Genomic DNA, 20536 nt, shown 5'->3' with positions numbered 1-20536 from the left:
TTGGAATTTTGACTCTTTTGGGTTGATACAACTGATAGCATGACACTTGATTTTATCACAATTTGTTCATTTTTATTGCAAATTTTTAGTTTAATCCTATTATTTCAGAGGTTTACAAGAATAGTACTGATTGTCTTGTGATTTTTTATATAAATTTATTCACTAGTAAGGAAAACGTGAAAATTGGAAAACACAATAATTCAATTCAATACATACAAAAAAAGATAATGGCTAAATAAAGTGTTTGTGATGTCTAGTTCATTTTATAGTTGAAAGAATTTTATTGGCATTTCAGTTTGTCATTTTTGGTTATCAAACCTCGATGGGTAATCGAAATAAAAAAATAATTCATTTTGTTCAATTTAAAATTACGACGGATGACACACAGAAATTGCATTTGACTCTCCATGTGGTGTATTTGTCACAGTTTTATTATGCTAGAGAAATTATCTATCAAGATCACAGTTCATAAATAATTGGATTGTCATCGCCAACTACATTTTAGTAAGGTCTGTTTGCTGCCGCACCCTCCAGCGGTATGTACCATTTAAGGAATAAAGTATGTGCTTCCACCTCGACACGTCCATGGCTTTTCTTTCCTTCCTAGCTTGCTCCTTGAAAAGACGCCATTCGGCTTTAACTGCAAGGTCTTTAGGTCCCCATTTTTCTGATGTCTTGAAGCACTGCTTTATAGTCTGAAAATATAATTAATATGATTATATTGGAAGAATGATTCCTTATTTGAGGATAAAATTAAAGATATGAGATGGTGGTCCCATTAAGGCACTATATTATTATTTAGAACCACTGCTTATTTAGTAGATGGGTAAATATTAAGTAGTCAGAGTAAAATACAGACAATATATTGGGATGTAAATTAATACATTCTTCAATGTCAATGTGAATGGGTCTTCTATTACATAAACCTGATGTAATGAAAGAGACTTCTACATTAAAAGTTGCTAGAGCAAGAAAAATGTAATAAATAACAGGATGAGTCGAAAGAAATAGTGAAAAATACTTTTTTTTTATTGGCAAAGCACCCAAAATTGAGTGATACATGCCATACTAATGATTTTACTTAAAATAATTAAATTAAAGAAGATTTTTTTTAATTAAAGAAGTGTTTTCTTTAATTATTTTGAGAGTTCATTGATAAAAGGTCTTAGTGAAATATACTAATTCTTAATTTAAATTTTACTTGGCAAATACCACTATTTATTTAAATCTTTTGTGATACATGTTTTTCGGCATACATCATTTTCAAACATGTCTCAATATTTAAAAAAAATAGTGGTAATTGATTACCTTCTATTTTGATATTCTATTTTTAATTTAAGTTAAATTTAAATTAAAAATAGATAGATATTACTAAAAAGTGGCTACCTGTACAATATGTGTAATTTTCTGATCTTACCTGTATCCAGGTTCCGTCTTTCTTTATAATAAAACGAGCTATAGCCCATATGGGAAGTTGCATCATTGCAATTGCAAATAATGTCCATCCTGCAGCATAAGCAGACATGGGCAGCACGTAGTCTCCGTAGGTGGTCCTGCGGAGGCTGACGAAGGCGTAGATGAACACGAATATCATAATGAGAGGCGTAATCAGTCCCCAGCACCATCTCCAGTACTTGGTCACTATGACTCCAGTCATGAACTCCAAATCCTCGCAGAACTTTTCTAAACCTAAACGTAACAAATTAAAGAATTGAAAGACCTTTTACCCATTTTTGATGATGCGGTATTTAAACAAACACCTCTCGATTTTTGTAAGTGCATTATTTTTTAATTATCTTTATAACCAAACATTGAGGTGAAATGTGCAAGCTTCTATGGTTCAAAGGACATAAATATGAAAAAAATAACAATTGTAAAATAATTATAATTATAACATTAAGAAAAACGTATATATGTTTAAAAGAAATAACAGTATACAAAAATAAAATAAAGTGAAAAAATATATAAACTATCTAACTAACCATCACACGCCTTCACCGCAGAGGTAGGCAAAGAGAATAGAATGCCACACCACTCTGTCTTTGCAAAAATTCTTCGCCTCTTTCACATTTATGCATCTCCTCATAAATACATACATACATAGGAGGATAACGCAATAACGTAAGATATAAGAATATATAAATAAACCAAATTACCGTAAATCCAGAAGACTCCAATAATTTGGCCAATAGCCATCCCGAGAACCAGGAAAGTTCCGAGGAATTCATCTACAAGCGTCAGAATGTATTGTCCTCCCTGTAAGTATATTGTTACAAATTATGGTATCACAGTAAAAACTCTTAATTCCAAATTGAAGGAATTCCAAATTTCCAAACGAAAATTCTAACAATATTTTGGATTTCAAATAAGCAAATGCGAAAGAAAAACTATTTTCTGCTCCTACATACAAACTGATGGAGGCAATGTTTCAATTTGTATTTAATATTGTCTGCCTTTCTACTTGGCAAAGACTTGAAAAACTTATTAATAAAGTTAATATTTTTAATTTAAACTCTTAAAACCGAATGGTTTTTATAAAATGTTTGATAGTTTTCGTGACTATTTCAGATTGAAAAATTGATAACACCCTTAAGTGTGTAGATCATTTTATTGTTTTTCCTGCATAAATAGATTTGTTAGCTTATATTAAGGGATGGAATAAATACCCACCGGGGTGACGTAAACCAAGCCTATTAAGAACCCACAGGAACAGGCCACAAGGGCCATTTGCCAGTACTTTCTGGAAGTGTATCTGTCAATGAGTGCCGTGACGATGGCACTCTGAAGAGCCACGGCACTTCCCAGTCCGAGCACGAATAACATCAGGAAGAAAAGAACTGCGAACAACTGTAAAAAAGTATATTTATGTATAAGGCTATCTGTACATCTGCAGGAAATCAAATTAAACGCACTGCATAATCAAAAGCTTATCAGATATATCTGCAAATTTGCATATGTTGAAAAATTGCCAATCGGTTCTCATTGCGCCCAACGTTGAATCTAGCGCCCTTTCTTTAGAGAATATCAGTGATGTCCTTTACCCTGAGTACATTGACTCACATCATCTGTATTACAACAAATATATTTCACTTCTAAAGATCAATCTAGTCGGCCTTCGTAATGTAATGGTCAGCACGCTCGGCTACCGTTCTGGAGGTCCCGGGTTCGATTCCCAGGGGGAGTTAAATAAATTTAAGTGATTTTTCACTGTAATATTTATTCAACATTACCCTGGACTGGTACCTGAAGCGGAGGGCTGATCACTTTACCTTCGTGTGTTAACGATCAAGATAACACTGCGTTTATATGATGCAGTGCCCTATGCACCATTGGGTGCGGATAAGGGTTTGAATGAATGAAAAAAATGAAAGATCAATCTGATGTGCAGATGAATCTAGGGTGCAGGACAAATCACCTTGCATTCATATAATGTGACCTGGCATGGGTGAAAAAAAGTTATAGGACAATAAAAATTGCAACTACACGAGTTTGTACGATGAAATAAAACAAATAAATTATTAATCATTTTCATATGGTGCCCTATGTACTATTGGGTATGGAGAGAGATTATAAGAATATATTATTTCTCTCATTCTTCTTCTTTCCCTTATTCGCACCCAATGGTGCATTGGGCACTACGTCAAATTGATGTAATGCTAAGTTGGCGTTATTATATGAAGGCATGGCTATCAGTCTTAGGCTTCAGGATAATATTAAGTCAAGGATAATATTAAATAAATATTAAAGTGAAAAAATACTTTTGTTTATTTTGACCATGCCTGGGAATCGAAACCGGGATATCCAGCATGATAGCCAAACAAGTAATCCACTATGGAACTAGGAGAAGAAATCATTTTTTTTAAAAACTACAATTGATAGATTTCTCTCATAAGAACCAACTACATATGTGCACAAAATAGCAATACAGTAAACCCCCCTATAACATAGAGATAGATAACGCGTTATCGGAGAGCATTTTATAAGGGGTAAATGTTTTCAGATTGTATTTTAATTTAATAATGACCCATTTTGGCAATTGCCGTTGGTTAAAATGTAATAATACAAATGTATTTTAAATTAAAAATATTAACCCCCTATGATGTTCCCTCCGATAACGGGGAACCTATTTCCACTTTAAAGGGAGGTTTACTGTACTATACTCGGGTGAGTTGAGTTAATTTAAAGTTGCCATTGTAAAAAAATTCTTATAGTTCTGATGATATTTTCAGATTTCTGCTCTTTTTTGATAACTATTTAATGATAACACTTGATTATTATGAAGGTTTTACCTGAGGAACCCAGTCAAATTTGGAAATGGCATCTGGATAAGAAATGAAAGCCAATCCCGCTCCTCCAGTTCCGATAACACTCTTGATATCGGACGTCCCCTTCTCGTGAGCCAAGTTCCCCAATATGCCAAATATGGTGAATCCGGCAAGCAGACTTGTGAATGTGTCTAGCGTTGTGACGATCATGGCATCTCTGTGGGAAATATTCATGAGTCTTACTATTTTGAGTAACTTCTCTGGTAACCTAATGAACAAGTTCACTGTCTCATCTTACCTGTAAACCTTGTGTGTGAACCGATTGTAAGATGAAAACATAATGATAGACCCTTGGCCGACAGACAGCGAGAAGAACACTTGAGTCGTAGCAGCATACCAAACCTGAAATGCACCAAGTAAATAATAAGGTGACCTGTTGGGTGACGTGTGGACATTATCAAACAAGTGTTTGATAATGTCCTAAGAAGACGAAACGCGTCACATATTAAAATATCCATAAATAAATGTAAAATTCAACCAAATAAACCTTGTTTAATTTTGGATATTAACCCAACAATTCAATATGGAATTCTACCAACTGTCTGCAGTTACAATAAATAAAATAAGGTGACCATTTCTAATAATTTCGCTCTCTATATTTACTTGCATTGTATTAGCATGTATATTTGCCCGGAACCAATGAATGCTAGTTTAGAGCCGTTTTGAATTGCACTTTTCTATTATAAATTATATGTTATAATTTCTCTCTTGTATATACGTTTATTTTACCTTGTATATGTTTATGAAGCCAAAGTATGGTAAAGTAGAGTTTTTTTTTATTCTCTATACAATATGTATTTAAAACAACCTCTCTTTTGTGAATTTACTTTGTGTATAAAGGCAGGGCACAAATAATATAGGAAATATTTTGCCAACTAGTCGATTCAAATATTTATTGTAAAATTAATACAATTCGTTTAATTTAAGCCCTGTAAAATGTACCATGGGCATGAAAAAAACCGGTAAAACATATTTTCATTGAAAACTCTACTTAAAAAAATATTTTTAATAAATGGTAAATTGTGTTTAGCTTTTCTCCTCGTACTGGTAAAAAATATTCTTTAGCCGCATTTCTTATGTTAGAAAATACCTAATTATGTAAACTTTATAGCCATTAAAAACTCATTTTTTATTTAAATTATTCTAAGGTTGCTTCTAACAACCGTTGATTATTTTTGGCTGAAAAATTTAATTTAATCAGTATCGATAATAAAACATATACCTCTGTATTTTTTCATTGGTTTTGACTTTTTACACATTTCGTAAAATTTTCATAACATACCTTAGGATTGTATAATTGATCCCACTGCGGTTTAATAAAGAATATTATTCCATCAACTGCTCCTTCTAAAGTAGCGGCTCTAAAAATATAACAATAATTAAAAACGGTTTTACTAAATTATGATATTCAATTCCAATTGTCAAAGATCGTTCATTATTTACCTGATAAGTAGGGCAAACATGATGACATAGGGGAAGATAGCCAGGAAATATGCCGCCTTCCCTGAACTCTTCACTCCTTTGATCATCACAAGGAATATGACAAACCAGGATGATAGAAGACAGAGGGTTAACCTCCAATCAGGAACACCTGTTCATGAGAATATTCATAGCTGATTTGCCATCAATTAATAATTAATTCAAGTATTTTCTAATATGTTTTAATTATAATATTAGACGTGTTTAGAAACATATCTGAAATCTATTATATTTATGACCGCTTTTCTAAAAAATTAAGATTATGGCCGTTTAAATCTGTATCTGATTGCAAAACAAATATTATAAATAATTAATAAAATAGTAAGAATTTACAGAACGCTGACAATTTAGATCCGTCTAAATTTTACACAGATAAAAATAACAAAATAATTATTCCAAATTTTATTTATAGTATTTATGGTTTGTACGATTTGTTTATTTACGGCATTATTTAATAAAAATTTGGGAATATTCAAAATATGGTGAATAATTTTTACTGTTGATCTCGTTCTAATTAGAATCTACCATGGGTTACATAATATATGGTATCTGAACGTATGTATTAGCTACTGCAATTTGAAATGGAATCAATGTGTTAGCGTTCACTCACTCACTCTTTCGCATTACATTTTACACAATCTCAGATAAAACGAACTCACCTATTCCATTTTCAATGTCTGGGGTTTGTCTCAAAACTTCTTTTCTACAAAGATAAAAATATAGTTTGTAACAAAATTGCCAACTTCAAGTTAAAAAACGACAGCATGTTATAAAAAAAAAACTTTTTTGTAAAGAATAGAGCATTGTAACAAAACAGCCTCAAATATCAAAGAGTATGTTTTCATCATCATAATTGTTGAAAAATTGTTTTAACAAACTCTATTGAGATGGTTATTAGACCATTTGACGTTTCTCTAATGCTTAAGGTGAACCGTAAATAATTTCTACACCTCCCCACACTTACCTCCCCACTTTGGAAGGCATTACAAATAAGTATTTTTATAGATATTTCTTTTACCTTAAATTCTTAACTGACATATTGCATATTTACAAAATTAGATTGAAAAGAGCAATAGGTAGATAACAGGAATCAAATTTCAGTGAATCAAATTTAACGAACTTGCAAATATTGAAGACTAATTATGTTTCTTATAAGTTACTGGAAAACTGAAATAACTTTAAAAAAGGAAATGATAGTTTTTTTTTATAATTGCATAATGTGCATGTCGAATTTCATTCTCATTTATCTTAATTTTATTACATTTTTGTGGACATAACTTTATCAATTTATCTAGTTTAACTAGAGTTTGAGTATTTGGTATACAAAAAGATATATGTTTGAAAAAACTACATTGGGATTTGGCGTAGATGTCATGTATCAGAAATATACACCTCACGTGGTATTGTGGTTAGAATATTATTTTGAGTAGGCCGCATGCTATTTTTTGTTTATGTGACGTAAGATATAACCATCTTACGTCGCGCGTCGTGAGGAAGAGTCTAGTATGAAATATATTATGGTTATCCACATGATTTACTTACAAGAAGTACAGTTCCGAGCTGCTAGTGGAATTATCATTGTTAGTAGTGTTCTTGTCCGAGGCCGAGAAGCAGCGTTCCCACTCGGGGCGGCAGTACGCCCACGGGAGGGTCTCGCTAAAGGACATGGCGAGGTAGAACAGGGTGAGTCCCATCAGAGACACGTAGTACGATAATATGGAGGCGTTGGCAATCAGCTGACCTACGCCCACACCTGCACAACAAAAAAAAACAAAATCCTGTGTCTTAGTCTCAGATTGCCGAAGGTTGTTAGGTTAAAGCAGGGGTTCCCAATCTTTTTCACCCCAGGATTTTTTAATTGACTAAACAAAAATTAATCTTAATGGTCATGGAAAATTAAACTTAACATTAAGACCAATTTTTTTCGTAAGGACTGGGATGCTCAGACTGTCATCTTCTATCATATAAAAAGGATAGATCGCTCACTCTACAATACATAAATATACACATATCGCTCACTCCTTTCAAGAACGTCATAAATAAAAAAAAGTGATTTTTCATGTGAACGTTTTTAAAGTTTAAAAATATAATACAATTTATTAAAAATATATATCAAGCCACTTATTGAACTTTTAACTGTGTAACAGATCTTTTTACAACATTTTGAGTGTGTCCAAATACTTGTTCACAAAATCTGGATTATCTCCAATTACAGGAGTTATTTTCATATTATTTTTTGACATTTCATCAAAGATAAAGAAGAATATGGAAGTCTGGGCATTTACGGGGCTTACGACCGTCATAGGCTGGTTTAAGTGATCACTTTACACACGTGTAACATTCACCAATTCTACCCATTATTGACAACCACACTACTCAAATTCTTGGAAGTTCTATATATATGAACCAATTTAGAAACTTTGTTCTTGAATCACTAGAACTTCACTAGAGACATCTATTGGTGAGATGTAAAGAAGCTTTTTTATTAAGCAGAAACTCTTATATTAGTATGTGAGATCCGAATCCCGGATTATAATCACACACATGAGAAACGCCAGAAAATACCATTTTCATTTTTATTATTAAGCTTATAATTTGACCAGATAATTTATTTACAACATTTTGAGTGTGTCCAGCCTATGACGGTCGTAAGCCCCGTAAATGCCCAGACTTCCATATTCTTCTTTATCTTTGATGAAATGTCAAAAAATAATATGAAAATAACTCCTGTAATTGGAGATAATCCAGATTTTGTGAACAAGTATTTGGACACACTCAAAATGTTGTAAATAAATTATCTGGTCAAATTATAAGCTTAATAATAAAAATGAAAATGGTATTTTCTGGCGTTTCTCACGTGTGTGATTATAATCCGGGATTCGGATCTCACATACTAATATAAGAGTTTCTGCTTAATAAAAAAGCTTCTTTACATCTCACCAATAGATGTCTCTAGTGAAGTTCTAGTGATTCAAGAACAAAGTTTCTAAATTGGTTCATATATATATAGAACTTCCAAGAATTTGAGTAGTGTGGTTGTCAATAATGGGTAGAATTGGTGAATGTTACACGTGTGTAAAGTGATCACTTAAACCAGCCTATGACGGTCGTAAGCCCCGTAAATGCCCAGACTTCCATATTCATCTTTATCTTTGATGAAATGTCAAAAAATAATATGAAAATAACTCCTGTAATTGGAGATAATCCAGATTTTGTGAACAAGTATTTGGACACACTCAAAATGTTGTAAATAAATTATCTGGTCAAATTATAAGCTTAATAATAAAAATGAAAATGGTATTTTCTGGCGTTTCTCAAGTGTGTGATTATAATCCGGGATTCGGATCTCACATACTAATATAAGAGTTTCTGCTTAATAAAAAAGCTTCTTTACATCTCACCAATAGATGTCTCTAGTGAAGTTCTAGTGATTCAAGAACAAAGTTTCTAAATTGGTTCATATATATAGAACTTCCAAGAATTTGAGTAGTGTGGTTGTCAATAATGGGTAGAATTGGTGAATGTTACACGTGTGTAAAGTGATCACTTAAACCAGCCTATGACGGTCGTAAGCCCCGTAAATGCCCAGACTTCCATATTCTTCTTTATCTTTGATGAAATGTCAAAAAATAATATGAAAATAACTCCTGTAATTGGAGATAATCCAGATTTTGTGAACAAGTATTTGGACACACTCAAAATGTTGTAAATAAATTATCTGGTCAAATTATAAGCTTATTAATAAAAATGAAAATGGCATTTTCTGGCGTTTCTCATGTGTGTGATTATAATCCGGGATTCGGATCTCACATACTAATATAAGAGTTTCTGCTTAATAAAAAAGATCTTTTTAGGTTAAACCTGAAGGTTTTTTCTCCATTTGAAAAATAACTAGTTTATTTTTAAAAATATATTTAAATATTTAAATATTTTCTTCAAAATGCAAAAACAACACTTTCTGCCCTGTAGCGGGTAAATATTAAGTTAAAAATTGGCCTCTTTTGCTGGGATATAGTACATTTTCTAGGCATTCCGAAAACATGCACAACTGAAAATTGACGATTATTGATTTATGATGTTCTTGAAAGGAGTGAGCGAGATGTTTCATCTCGAATTGAGACACCTTTAATATAAGAATAATCCAGTGTTTGATCAATAAATAACAATAAATTTATGACACATAATTTAAATATAATTTCAACATCCCTGATCCCTATTGACTGTGACTGTTAATCAACACAAAAAAGACTTAGCACGATCAGATCAATCAGAACCTAAAATCTCGCGGTGTCAAAAGTCTGCGTAATCGAAGGGCATGTAAGACGTATGGATGTGAAGGAGGCGAGGAGTGTATGTCAGGACAGAAGAGTGTGGCGTTCCATCCTTTCTGCCTACCCCTGCGGTGAAACGGCGTGATGGTAGTAGTAGTAGTTCGGCTGTCCAAATTTAAAACACAGTAAGGGACATTTTTTTGCAGTACGTTTTTTATTGCATTTTTTGACTAAGTAGAATCTTTACTTATTTATTTTTTTAAAATTAGTATATAACCACTCACCGGTCGGTGAGTGGTTATATACTAATTTTATTAACATTTTTGTAAAAAAATAAATAAGTAAAAATGACTAACCACAAAGTAAATGCTTTAAATATTAATAATATTGAGAATATTATAAGTAGAATCTATTTAGTCCAAAAATGCAACAACAAAAAAGTAATACAAAAAATGTCCTTTACTGTGTTTTGAGTTTGGACAGGCGAGTAGTAGTAGTGATTTTAAAACAAAGTAATATTTTAATTACATAATTTAAAGTTTAAGGATTGAAAGTTACCTTTCATGGCCGGTGTTACGGCCCACATTCTGACGTTATTCCTGGCGGTGAATTGACCTATGGCCATCTCCATGTAGTACATGGGTTTCCCGATCAGGATCAGCACTATGATGTAGGGAATGAGGAAGGCACCGCCTCCGTTCTCGTACGCCGTGAAGGGGAAACGCCAGATGTTTCCCAACCCCACGGACAGAGAGATGCAGGACATGAGTAGGTCGAGGCTGTTAGTCCACATGGGTCTCTCTTCCTCCTTTCCAGCCTGTAAAATTAACATAATTATTATTTTGACAGTCCACTTCCGTAATAAAATAAAATGTTTTGATAGTCCACTGTCAAAATAACAAGAAAATTCAGTGCGTTTGGCTACCGTGCTGTGTTTGATTTGAGGGTCAAAATAAATATGGGCAATTTTCACTCTCATATTCATTTAATATCACCCTGAACAAGAAGGCTGACCACCTTGCCTTCATGCAATTAACGATCAAAATAACACTGCGTCGCTACGATGCAGTGCCCTATGCACCATGCGGTGCTGATAAGGATTAAAAAACATAACATTGATAAAGGTCTATAAGTGTCTACTTTTCAAAGGTAACACTAGATAGGTTTTTCAAGGTCTTAGACACTAACAGTTACATTTTCATTATTTTACGGAAAATCTGGAACAAGATTAAGAATAGATTTTCTTCGTTGTAATATATCTTACAAAAATGTATGTCCAAATATATTTATTTTTAGTGTAATTCAAGTAGAGTGAAGACCTCAGTTGTAATCATTTAAATCAGATGTATTAAGTCAGTATTGATTTACAACTAAATCGTTCATCATTTCAAAAGAAATATATAAACATATTCTGATTTTGAGCTATTTCTTATTTTCAAAGGATTTCCAAGCTCTTAAGGATAAAAAAGTAATAGTTTTTACCATGCCAATTTTGATCATCCTGTACATTTCAATGTATGACTATTGACATTCTAGATTTTTTCTAAATATACATTTGGCTAAACATACTGTGCTCATCTTCGGTTATAATATAAAAATCTTTTAAAAAACATCAAATCGCTTTAAATTCAGCCTTTAAAATGTCTAAATTTGGTCTGTTTTCTCAACTACCAGAAATATTTAGATAAATCATCGTTGCTAATAGAGAGTAGTTTCAATGATTCAAGAAAACACTTCGTTTTTTACCACTTGAGTTTTATTATAGACTACATGTTTCAGAAGTTAAACTTCCATCATTCAGGTCTGTATAATAACTACAATAATAGTTATTATACAGACCTGAATGATGGAAGTTTAACTTCTGAAACATGTAGTCTATAATAAAACTCAAGTGGTAAAAAACGAAGTGTTTTCTTTAATCATTGTAACATGTCTTACCACAAAGTTAATGCCGAAACAATAAATAAAATAGAGAGTAGTTTCATGATTGAGAAATGGGAGTGTCTAATATCAGATTATATTCACATTTTATATCAGCATGCCAGCCCTAAAAAATGAATGAATAATGGAAAATGATAACAAAGAAAATTTCAATGAAAAGGTTTTTTCCGCTATTTTATGCAGATAAATGAAATCAATTAACAGAAGTCAAATGGCGACAGGCGCAAATAAAAATTATCAAAAACATTTGTGCAATCGCCTGAAAGGGTTTTAGACGGATTAGCGAAAGTTAAATGCCACATTGTTTTAAAATTCATTGATGGAAGATTACAAACAAACGATAAGTAATTCATTATCGACCAAATATATACCACAGAAATTTAGATAAAATATAACGTGAATTTTTCAGAGAAATTTGACTAATTTAATAAATTTGGATCATATATTTTTTCATGAATTTTTCCTTTGTTTAATACATCATACAATTTGCGATTATCACTAGGTAAATCTACTTCATATCTTCTGACCCTTATCTGCATCCAATGGTGCATAGGGCACTGCATGAAGTTAAACAATGTTATCTTAATCGTTAATTACGTAAAAGCAAGGTGAACAGTCCTGCGAATTTAATAAGTCCGAGGTATTTAATAAAGTTACGTTGATAAATCACTCATATTTATTATATTTGACCCCCTTGGGAACGGAATACGGGATCTCTAGCACAGTAGCTATTCGCGCTAACCACTACGGCAGATAGACGGATAAATTGATAGAGGTAATCGAAGGTAACCTGGCATCATATTTGCGTCACAAGTGCGTGTTGATTTTGTACTTGCTTTAGTTTTTCATTTTAAAAAGTTATTAAAATACTTACGTTGCAAGTATAAAATGTACGCAGAAATTATTTCGATTAAATTTATTTCGAAAAGTTATTAAATATGACCAAAAGATGGCAGTGTAATAACCGTTTTATAGATCAATTCACACATTTGGGAATAAAAGTGTCTAACGTACCTCGGACGCTTACTTATACTCTTTCGAGATAAATGTTCGCTCGCCGTACACAACATACGTCCACTCTTTTTTCGATGAAAAAGCGGGTTTTATGAAATATACTGATATATCGCTCACTCCTTTCAAGAACGTCATAAATCAAAAATCGTCAATTTTCAGTTGTGCACGTTTTCGGAATGCCCATAAAATGTACTATATTCTAGCAAAAGAGGCATATTTTTAACTTAATATTTACCCGCTACAGGGCAGAAAATGTTGTTTTTACATTTTGAAGAAAATGTATTGTTTTATAATTTTTTTAGTATACTAAATATTTTTCAAATGGAGAAAAAACCTTTAGGTTTTACCAAAAATGATCTGTTGTACAGTAAAAAGTTCAATAAGTGGTTTGATATGTATTTTTAATACATTGTGTTTTATTTTTAAACCTTAAAAACGTTCTCCTTCAAGTTTTTTGGATTTTGCATTTTGAAGAAAAGGTAATTTTTTTTTAATATGCTAAATATTTTTGAAAAAAACCTTCAGGTTTTAACTAAAACGATCTGCTGCACAGTAATAAGTTCAATAAGTGGCTTGATATTTATTTTTAATAAATTGTATTATATTTTTAAACTTTAAAAACGTTCTCCTGAAAAATCTAGTTTTTCGATTTATGACGTTCTTGAAAGGAGTGAGCGATATGTGTATACATATATATATATATATATATATATATATATATATATATATATATATATATATATATATATATATATATATATATATATATATATATATATATATATATGTATATATATATATATATATATATATATATATATATATATATATATATATGTATTATATTACTTACTTCTTTGTCTGCATTACTGACGTTGTCATCAGGGGATGGCAGCGCCATTTTGTCGGTAGGAAGTCCATTATGCTTCTCTTCAGTGGCCGTGTAAGCATGATTCACGTATCCGTTCCCTTCCTGCAAAATGTTTTTAAAAATATATTTTTTTTACATTATGTTTGTAAGGTCGAAACGTAGTCGAAGAGAAACATATGTCGCCGCGTGCGGATCTTTGACCCCTTAAGTGCGGCTCCGGCACAAATATCCGCGGGAAGGGTCTTCGACTCTACATATTCATCCGATCAATCTTTTTCAAGCATGAACCTTATGAAAAGTATACTCTGAAGTTGTCTTATTGATAAAAATCTGAAGACGTGCTAAGAATTGAAAATATGACGCTGTTGACATATAAATGCAGATGAAGACTCACACACACATACACACCCTCTTACACACTTCACACATGCACACTTTCTCTCATAAATACGTGTTCATTTGCATTTGCATATTCACTTAATATTTTGTACATATCTTTATGTTTCTGTGGTTAACTATAATTGGCTTGTTTATATTACATATGTTGCTAATGTTAACCCAAATAAAAATTAGTAATAAAAAATGTATACAATATATATATATATATATATATATATATATATATATATATATATATATATATATATATATATATATATATATATATATATATATATATATATATATATATATATATATATATATGTATATATATTTATATATTTATATATATATATATATATATATATATATATATATATATATATATATATATATATATATATATATATACATTTATTTAAAAGATATATTTGTGATTTTATTATTTGCAAAAATACTTCAATTTCATACTGTTTCTGTGAGTCTAAGCGGCTCATTATTAGAAATAGGTATCAAATTGTGGTAGAGTGGGTTCGAACCGAGAAACTCTGACTTAAGAATACGCAACACTTACCACGGGACCACAACCCGCCACTAATAACAATACTTTTGAAGTAAAAAATAATGGGTTTACTTAAGAAATCAGTATTGAAAAAAATTGGGAATATATTAATTAGTTGTAATAAAACATTAATAAAAACAAATAAAAACTATTATTCTAGAAACGTTGATTGAGATAAACATGTATTAATGAAATTTTAATTTAAAGATTGATCGATATATCGTAACTAAGATTACGTACGTGTATCTCTATCGGATCGATAATCATATTGCGTATTGTGTATCGTATAGTACAACGATCAATAATGATTACATATCAAATACTTATATTGTTTCCCGAATTCATTATTGTTTATTTATTATTTGACCAAAAAATTATCTCAAATAACTATGTTTGTGTTGAAGAACAAAAACTGTGTATTTTAATCGTTTCGTATGGGATTTAAATCATGATGTTTTTATGGGTTCAGGGCAGAAAAAGTCATTGTACCAAGCAATAGGTACATGGATTCAAACGTTTCGCGTTACAAGGAACGAATAGAGTTCGCAAGCAGAGGTTCCTATACTATTTCTTCGACCTTACTTACTTTACTTATAACCCTTATCCGCACCCAATGATCGATATCATTTCATAATACCTTGCATCTCACTTTCAAGAAATACTTATATATCGCGGAGTAATTTTTCTACTAGATAACTTCGAAATGCATGTTTTTGATTTCATACATACCCTTATTTGCACTCAATGGTGCATAGGGCACTGCATCGAATTGGCGCAGTGTTATCTTGATCATTACTTACATTAAGGCAAGGTGATCACTCTTGCGCTTCAGGAACCAGTCCAGGGTAATATTAAATTAATATTACGGTGTAAAATCACTAATATTTATTTTCACCCCCCCTTGGGAATCGAACCCGGAACCTCCAGCACAGTAGTAAAACACGCTGACCATTACACCACGGAGGCGGATAAAAAAACCTTTATGGTATCATTAACATCATGACAATAATAGTATACGAATAATCCAGTTTCAAAATCCAGTCGTTAAAATTATTTTTAATGATTAATCTAGAAGCACAGTTAATATATTATATTTTCACGGTAATTGAAGTCCAAGAAATTTAATGTCATATAAATTGTAACTTGGAACCTCTTTGAATGTGGATTTAAGCATCTAATTTTGGGCTACAATTATTTAAGTACTTTTAAGAAAATAATAATAGCCATTTATTTGATAAAATCTTTTATAAAATGTTTATATTATACTACCATAATAATATGCAACTGATTTTATTTTTAAACTGAGACGTAATCCCTTAAATTTCACCTACAATTGTCCTCCCCACATTTTATCGTTTACCAGCTCCTGGGCATTTGTGTACAACATACGTCCCTTCAAATATTGAATTAAAAAATAAATCACTATTATAAGATATTTTTTTTAAGTTTGTTGATTAGTTTCGAGAACTACAGATGTTATCATCAATAGGTGAAGATACAAAATGTTTGTATTTTTACCGAATTTTCCAGAATTCGTGAATCACGTAATCACTCTTTTGACTCGCCACTTAAATTAATTACACACAGTCACATTCAGAGGGCAAGTTATGAGCGACCTAGAAAATTTAGAAATACAATAAAAAAAATAAAAAACATTTATTAATAATATACTTAGCAAATATCTATACCAAAATCCCTCATACTTGCTTTCTATATTTCCGCTTAACCTAACCTAATTTGCCGCCTTCAGTGATTACCCTCTCACCTTTATCAGTACCTAAATTATGTACTACAGTTAACCCCCCTACAACGTTGACACAGAGGTACCCATTTATGAAAGGGAATTTTATAATATTTCTTATAATATTTCAGTGGTATTTTAACATTTTAACTAGCGAAAATGACTGTAAAATTGAAATACAATTTAAAAACATAAACCTCCTTATAAAATCTCCTCTGATAACACGATACCTAGCTGAACGTTATAGGGGGGTTCACTGTACTTTAGCTTGTATTTCCACCAATTGATTTTCATTTTTAGTTCTCGAAACTAATCGTGTTAATAATAATTTCTAAAAAGTGGTCTTATGCAAGAGCTTTATTACCAAATCAATAAATAATGGTTGGTGTTTCCACACTTTATTTACCTCGGTTCGTTCAGTTTTATCCTTGAATTATTAATCTGTACGGAACAATCTAAAAATTATTATTACTCTTATGAGCAACATTTGCTTTTAACAATACAAGGCGATAAAGTTGGAATTTATGGTTACAATTACGTTTTATACAGTTTATCATTTGTCGTCGGATTACTCTGGATATTTCTTCATTTGGATTCACAATAAAAACATTACATCACGCTGAAACGTTTTACGACTAAATCCCGGAACGGAACACATCAAAGAGTGATATATTATATGTTACCTTCACTGTTCTTCACTGAGTTAAAGACACGTTGTTCATGGTAAATATAATAAAATAAAGAAGGTACAATAAATGTCGATATCATTTCATAATACCAAGCATCTCACTTTCAACAAATACTCATATATCGCGGAGTAATTTTTCCACTAGAAAACTACGAAATCCATGTTTTTTATTTCATACATACCTTTATCTGCACTCAATAGTGCATAGGGCACTGCATCGTATTGACGCAGTGTTATCTTTTTCGTTAGATACATGAAGGCAAGGTGATCATTCCTGCGCTTCATTTTGAGTGTGTCCAAATACTTGTTCACAAAATCTGGATTATCTCCAATTACAGGAGTTATTTTCATATTATTTTTGACATCTCATCAAAGATGAAGAAGAATATGGAAGTCTGGGCATGTTACACGTGTGTAAAGTGATCACTTAAACCAGCCTATGACGGTCGTCAGCCCCGTAAATGCCCAGACTTCCATATTCTTCTTCATCTTTGATGAGATGTCAAAAATAATTTTTGGGATGTTTTTTTTAATATTTTAAGTGCAAAAACGTAATTAGAAAGCTACTAGGAATCTTAAATTTAAAATTTCCAAGAAAGCTTATTTGAGACTACCTAGTTAAAGTAATTATTATTATTATATTATTACCTACGAGTACCTACATATTTTATGTACTGCGCGATTAGTCTCCATTGCTAGAGATGAACAGCATGACGAACGCAGGCGTTAACCGACATAAGTCAGTTTTTTTGTTAAATATTATAAATATTTTGGTACACAATGGACAACTTCGCTAATATTTTAAGCCGAATAATTTATTTATATTAAAAATAAAAAGAGGAAAATATATCAATAAATGTTTAATCACGAGAGGCGTAATTTACTAGAGCTGAGATATTTTATTATATTTCCAAATCAATCTTTCTTTTAAATCCACGAATTAAAAAACTACCATTATATTGTACTATTGAACTAATAATAAATAATAAAACCCTTATCCGCACCCCAATGGTGCATAAGGCACTGTGTCATATAAACGCAGTGTTATCTTGATCGTTTACACATGAAGGAAAGGTGATCAGCCCTCCGCTTCAGGTACCAGTCCATGGTAATATTGAATAAATATTACAGTGAAAAAATCACCTATATTTATTTTACCCCCCTTGGGAATCGAACCCGGGACCTCCAGAACGGTAGCCGAGCGTGCTGACCATTACACTACGGAGGCGGACTCAATATTGAACTACTATCGTATTTTATATATAAACTACTAAAATTTCTAAATAAAATTTGCCCAATTGTCAAGGCAATTGCTAAATAATGCAAATTTTACAACGTTTTCGCATCGCTCCGTTGTATCCTCTTGAGTGAAATTAAAAGGCTCTAACGTCCACCATAGATACCAACCACTCCTTTTATTTTACTTTTCAGATCAAAACAGCTAATCGGACATCACAAGACGATCCTAACCACAACAGTTTTTTTTCCTGTTTTATGATGAATTCAAATTGTAATCGGGATTTTTTAAACTTTATTTGTAAAAGATTCAAAAATTATTTCAATAAAATCGAAATATTCCCCATAAATCCAATTTTTAAGTGTCATACATTTTTGTTTTATGTTATACTATACGAGGTATTGCTTTGACATGCATGCAGTTCAAACGTGCAGATGTGGAAATGCGGTTATTTTCTTGAACTGTTTCAAATTATGTTACGATTACATGCACAATATTGCACGACTAATTAGGAAGTAAAGAGGAACGTGACTTTCGTGTTTTACCATGCTTTATGCAAATACAATAATCTAATAATATTTTTTTTCATTAATGACTATCCGTAGACCGTGATTACTACATAACGAGCTGTTTCATACAATAATTTGCGACACACGTATGTTTTGATTATTATATAATGTAAATCCTGCAATCATTCATTTTATACTTTATTTTTAGTTATTTGTGTTCACCGTTTTAAAATGTCAAAATAGATAATAATAATAATAATAATAAATTTGGATAACTTATATAGCTCCATTTTCGTAACAAAATACCTCAAGGGCGCTTCACTGTGAATGAATTATATACATACAATGAATGATATACATACAAAAACATTCCATAAATAAATATCATTTATTGATGTGGCATTAACTTATGGAATGAAATGTTGATTATTTTTTCTAACCCTTATCCGCAGCCAATGGTGTATAGGGCACTGCGTCGTATTGACGCAGCATTTTCTTGATCATTAAGAGATGAAGGCAAGGTGATCACTCCTGCGCTTCAGGAACCAGTCCAAGGTTATTAAATATTAAATAGTGTAGGTGTAGAATGTAAAATCACTAAGATTTATTTTCACCCAAAATAAACACTTGTAAAATACCATTTATTGAGTTTTATTTTTCATTATACAGGACTAGTTTCAAATCATTCGCGACTGGACCGGGATGAGAGGAGTGGAAGAGTTGTTCCGGATGGCGCAGGACCGCGAAGCCTTTGCCATAGTGATCGCCAACATTGGAGGGACCTGACAAGGCAAGCGAAGAAGAAGTTTCGAAAACTACAGTTGTTATCATTGACAGTTGAAAAAGTAATAGTTCAACCTTCACCTGTCGATCAAAACAACTGTAGTTTTCGAAATTAGTCGTGTGTTATCAAATTAAACTTAATAAGTGGTATTATACATGTGTTTTTTATTTTTATTTTTATAAATAAATATCTACCCATTGATAGAGGTTCAATTATATGGTACCGAAAAAACAGAACCACCCCATCAAAGAATAATTTTAAGGTGTTACCTACCTAATATGTATTCTGTACAAATTCGATTATAAGTACATGCGTATACAATATCTAATTAACGATCCGATTTGATGCCCACATAAACTAAGAAGAACCTATAAGAATTAATTAATAAAGTTTGTATTATATTCAGGAGAAAAAACCTCTTCATCTGAATAAATAGGCTAAGTTTTTAACACCTCAGTAAATCAAGCAGATAATATTTCTTTGTAGAATTTGGGAGATGTAACCGATCATTATTATTGTAGATTAAGATTGCTTGTAGACATTTTATGATGGAACTGCATGTTATTTTAATAAGTTATATGTTACTTTGAACTCTTTTCCTATACGTTTGCAATTGCATTTTTTTGTTGTTATGGAAGTGAAATTCAAAATACGTACATCATATTTGATACATTATAACATTTTATAATCACGATAGAAGTAAATTCCAGAAAAGCTTAAATTCATAGCTTAA

The 20536-nt window shown here is 31.5% G+C and overlaps 1 protein-coding gene across 1 annotated transcript in view; it reads right to left on the bottom strand.

Moving 5' to 3' along the window:
• Positions 1–69: 69 nt before the first annotated feature.
• LOC148312370 (sodium-dependent nutrient amino acid transporter 1-like) overlaps positions 70–20536 on the bottom strand; it is a 26159-nt gene continuing 5692 nt past the window's right edge. The window contains exons 2-13 of the mRNA XM_088277386.1: positions 13884–14003; positions 10634–10892; positions 7347–7557; positions 6464–6507; positions 5769–5916; positions 5608–5686; positions 4564–4667; positions 4290–4482; positions 2671–2847; positions 2157–2256; positions 1418–1689; positions 70–695 (exon numbers count right to left, since the gene is read on the bottom strand). Of these exons, the coding sequence (XP_088133512.1) occupies positions 495–695; positions 1418–1689; positions 2157–2256; positions 2671–2847; positions 4290–4482; positions 4564–4667; positions 5608–5686; positions 5769–5916; positions 6464–6507; positions 7347–7557; positions 10634–10892; positions 13884–14003 (1908 nt within the window). The 3' untranslated portion in view covers positions 70–494. The remainder of the gene's footprint in view (positions 696–1417; positions 1690–2156; positions 2257–2670; positions 2848–4289; positions 4483–4563; positions 4668–5607; positions 5687–5768; positions 5917–6463; positions 6508–7346; positions 7558–10633; positions 10893–13883; positions 14004–20536) is intronic.

The sequence above is a fragment of the Brachycentrus maculatus genome, unplaced genomic scaffold (genome assembly GCF_059751285.1).
Source record: "Brachycentrus maculatus isolate JH-2025_06_01 unplaced genomic scaffold, ASM5975128v1 h1tg000042l, whole genome shotgun sequence".
Taxonomy (NCBI): domain Eukaryota; kingdom Metazoa; phylum Arthropoda; class Insecta; order Trichoptera; family Brachycentridae; genus Brachycentrus; species Brachycentrus maculatus.
The sequence above is the reverse complement of the archived record's forward strand: the minus strand, read 5'-3'. Positions and strand labels throughout refer to the sequence as shown.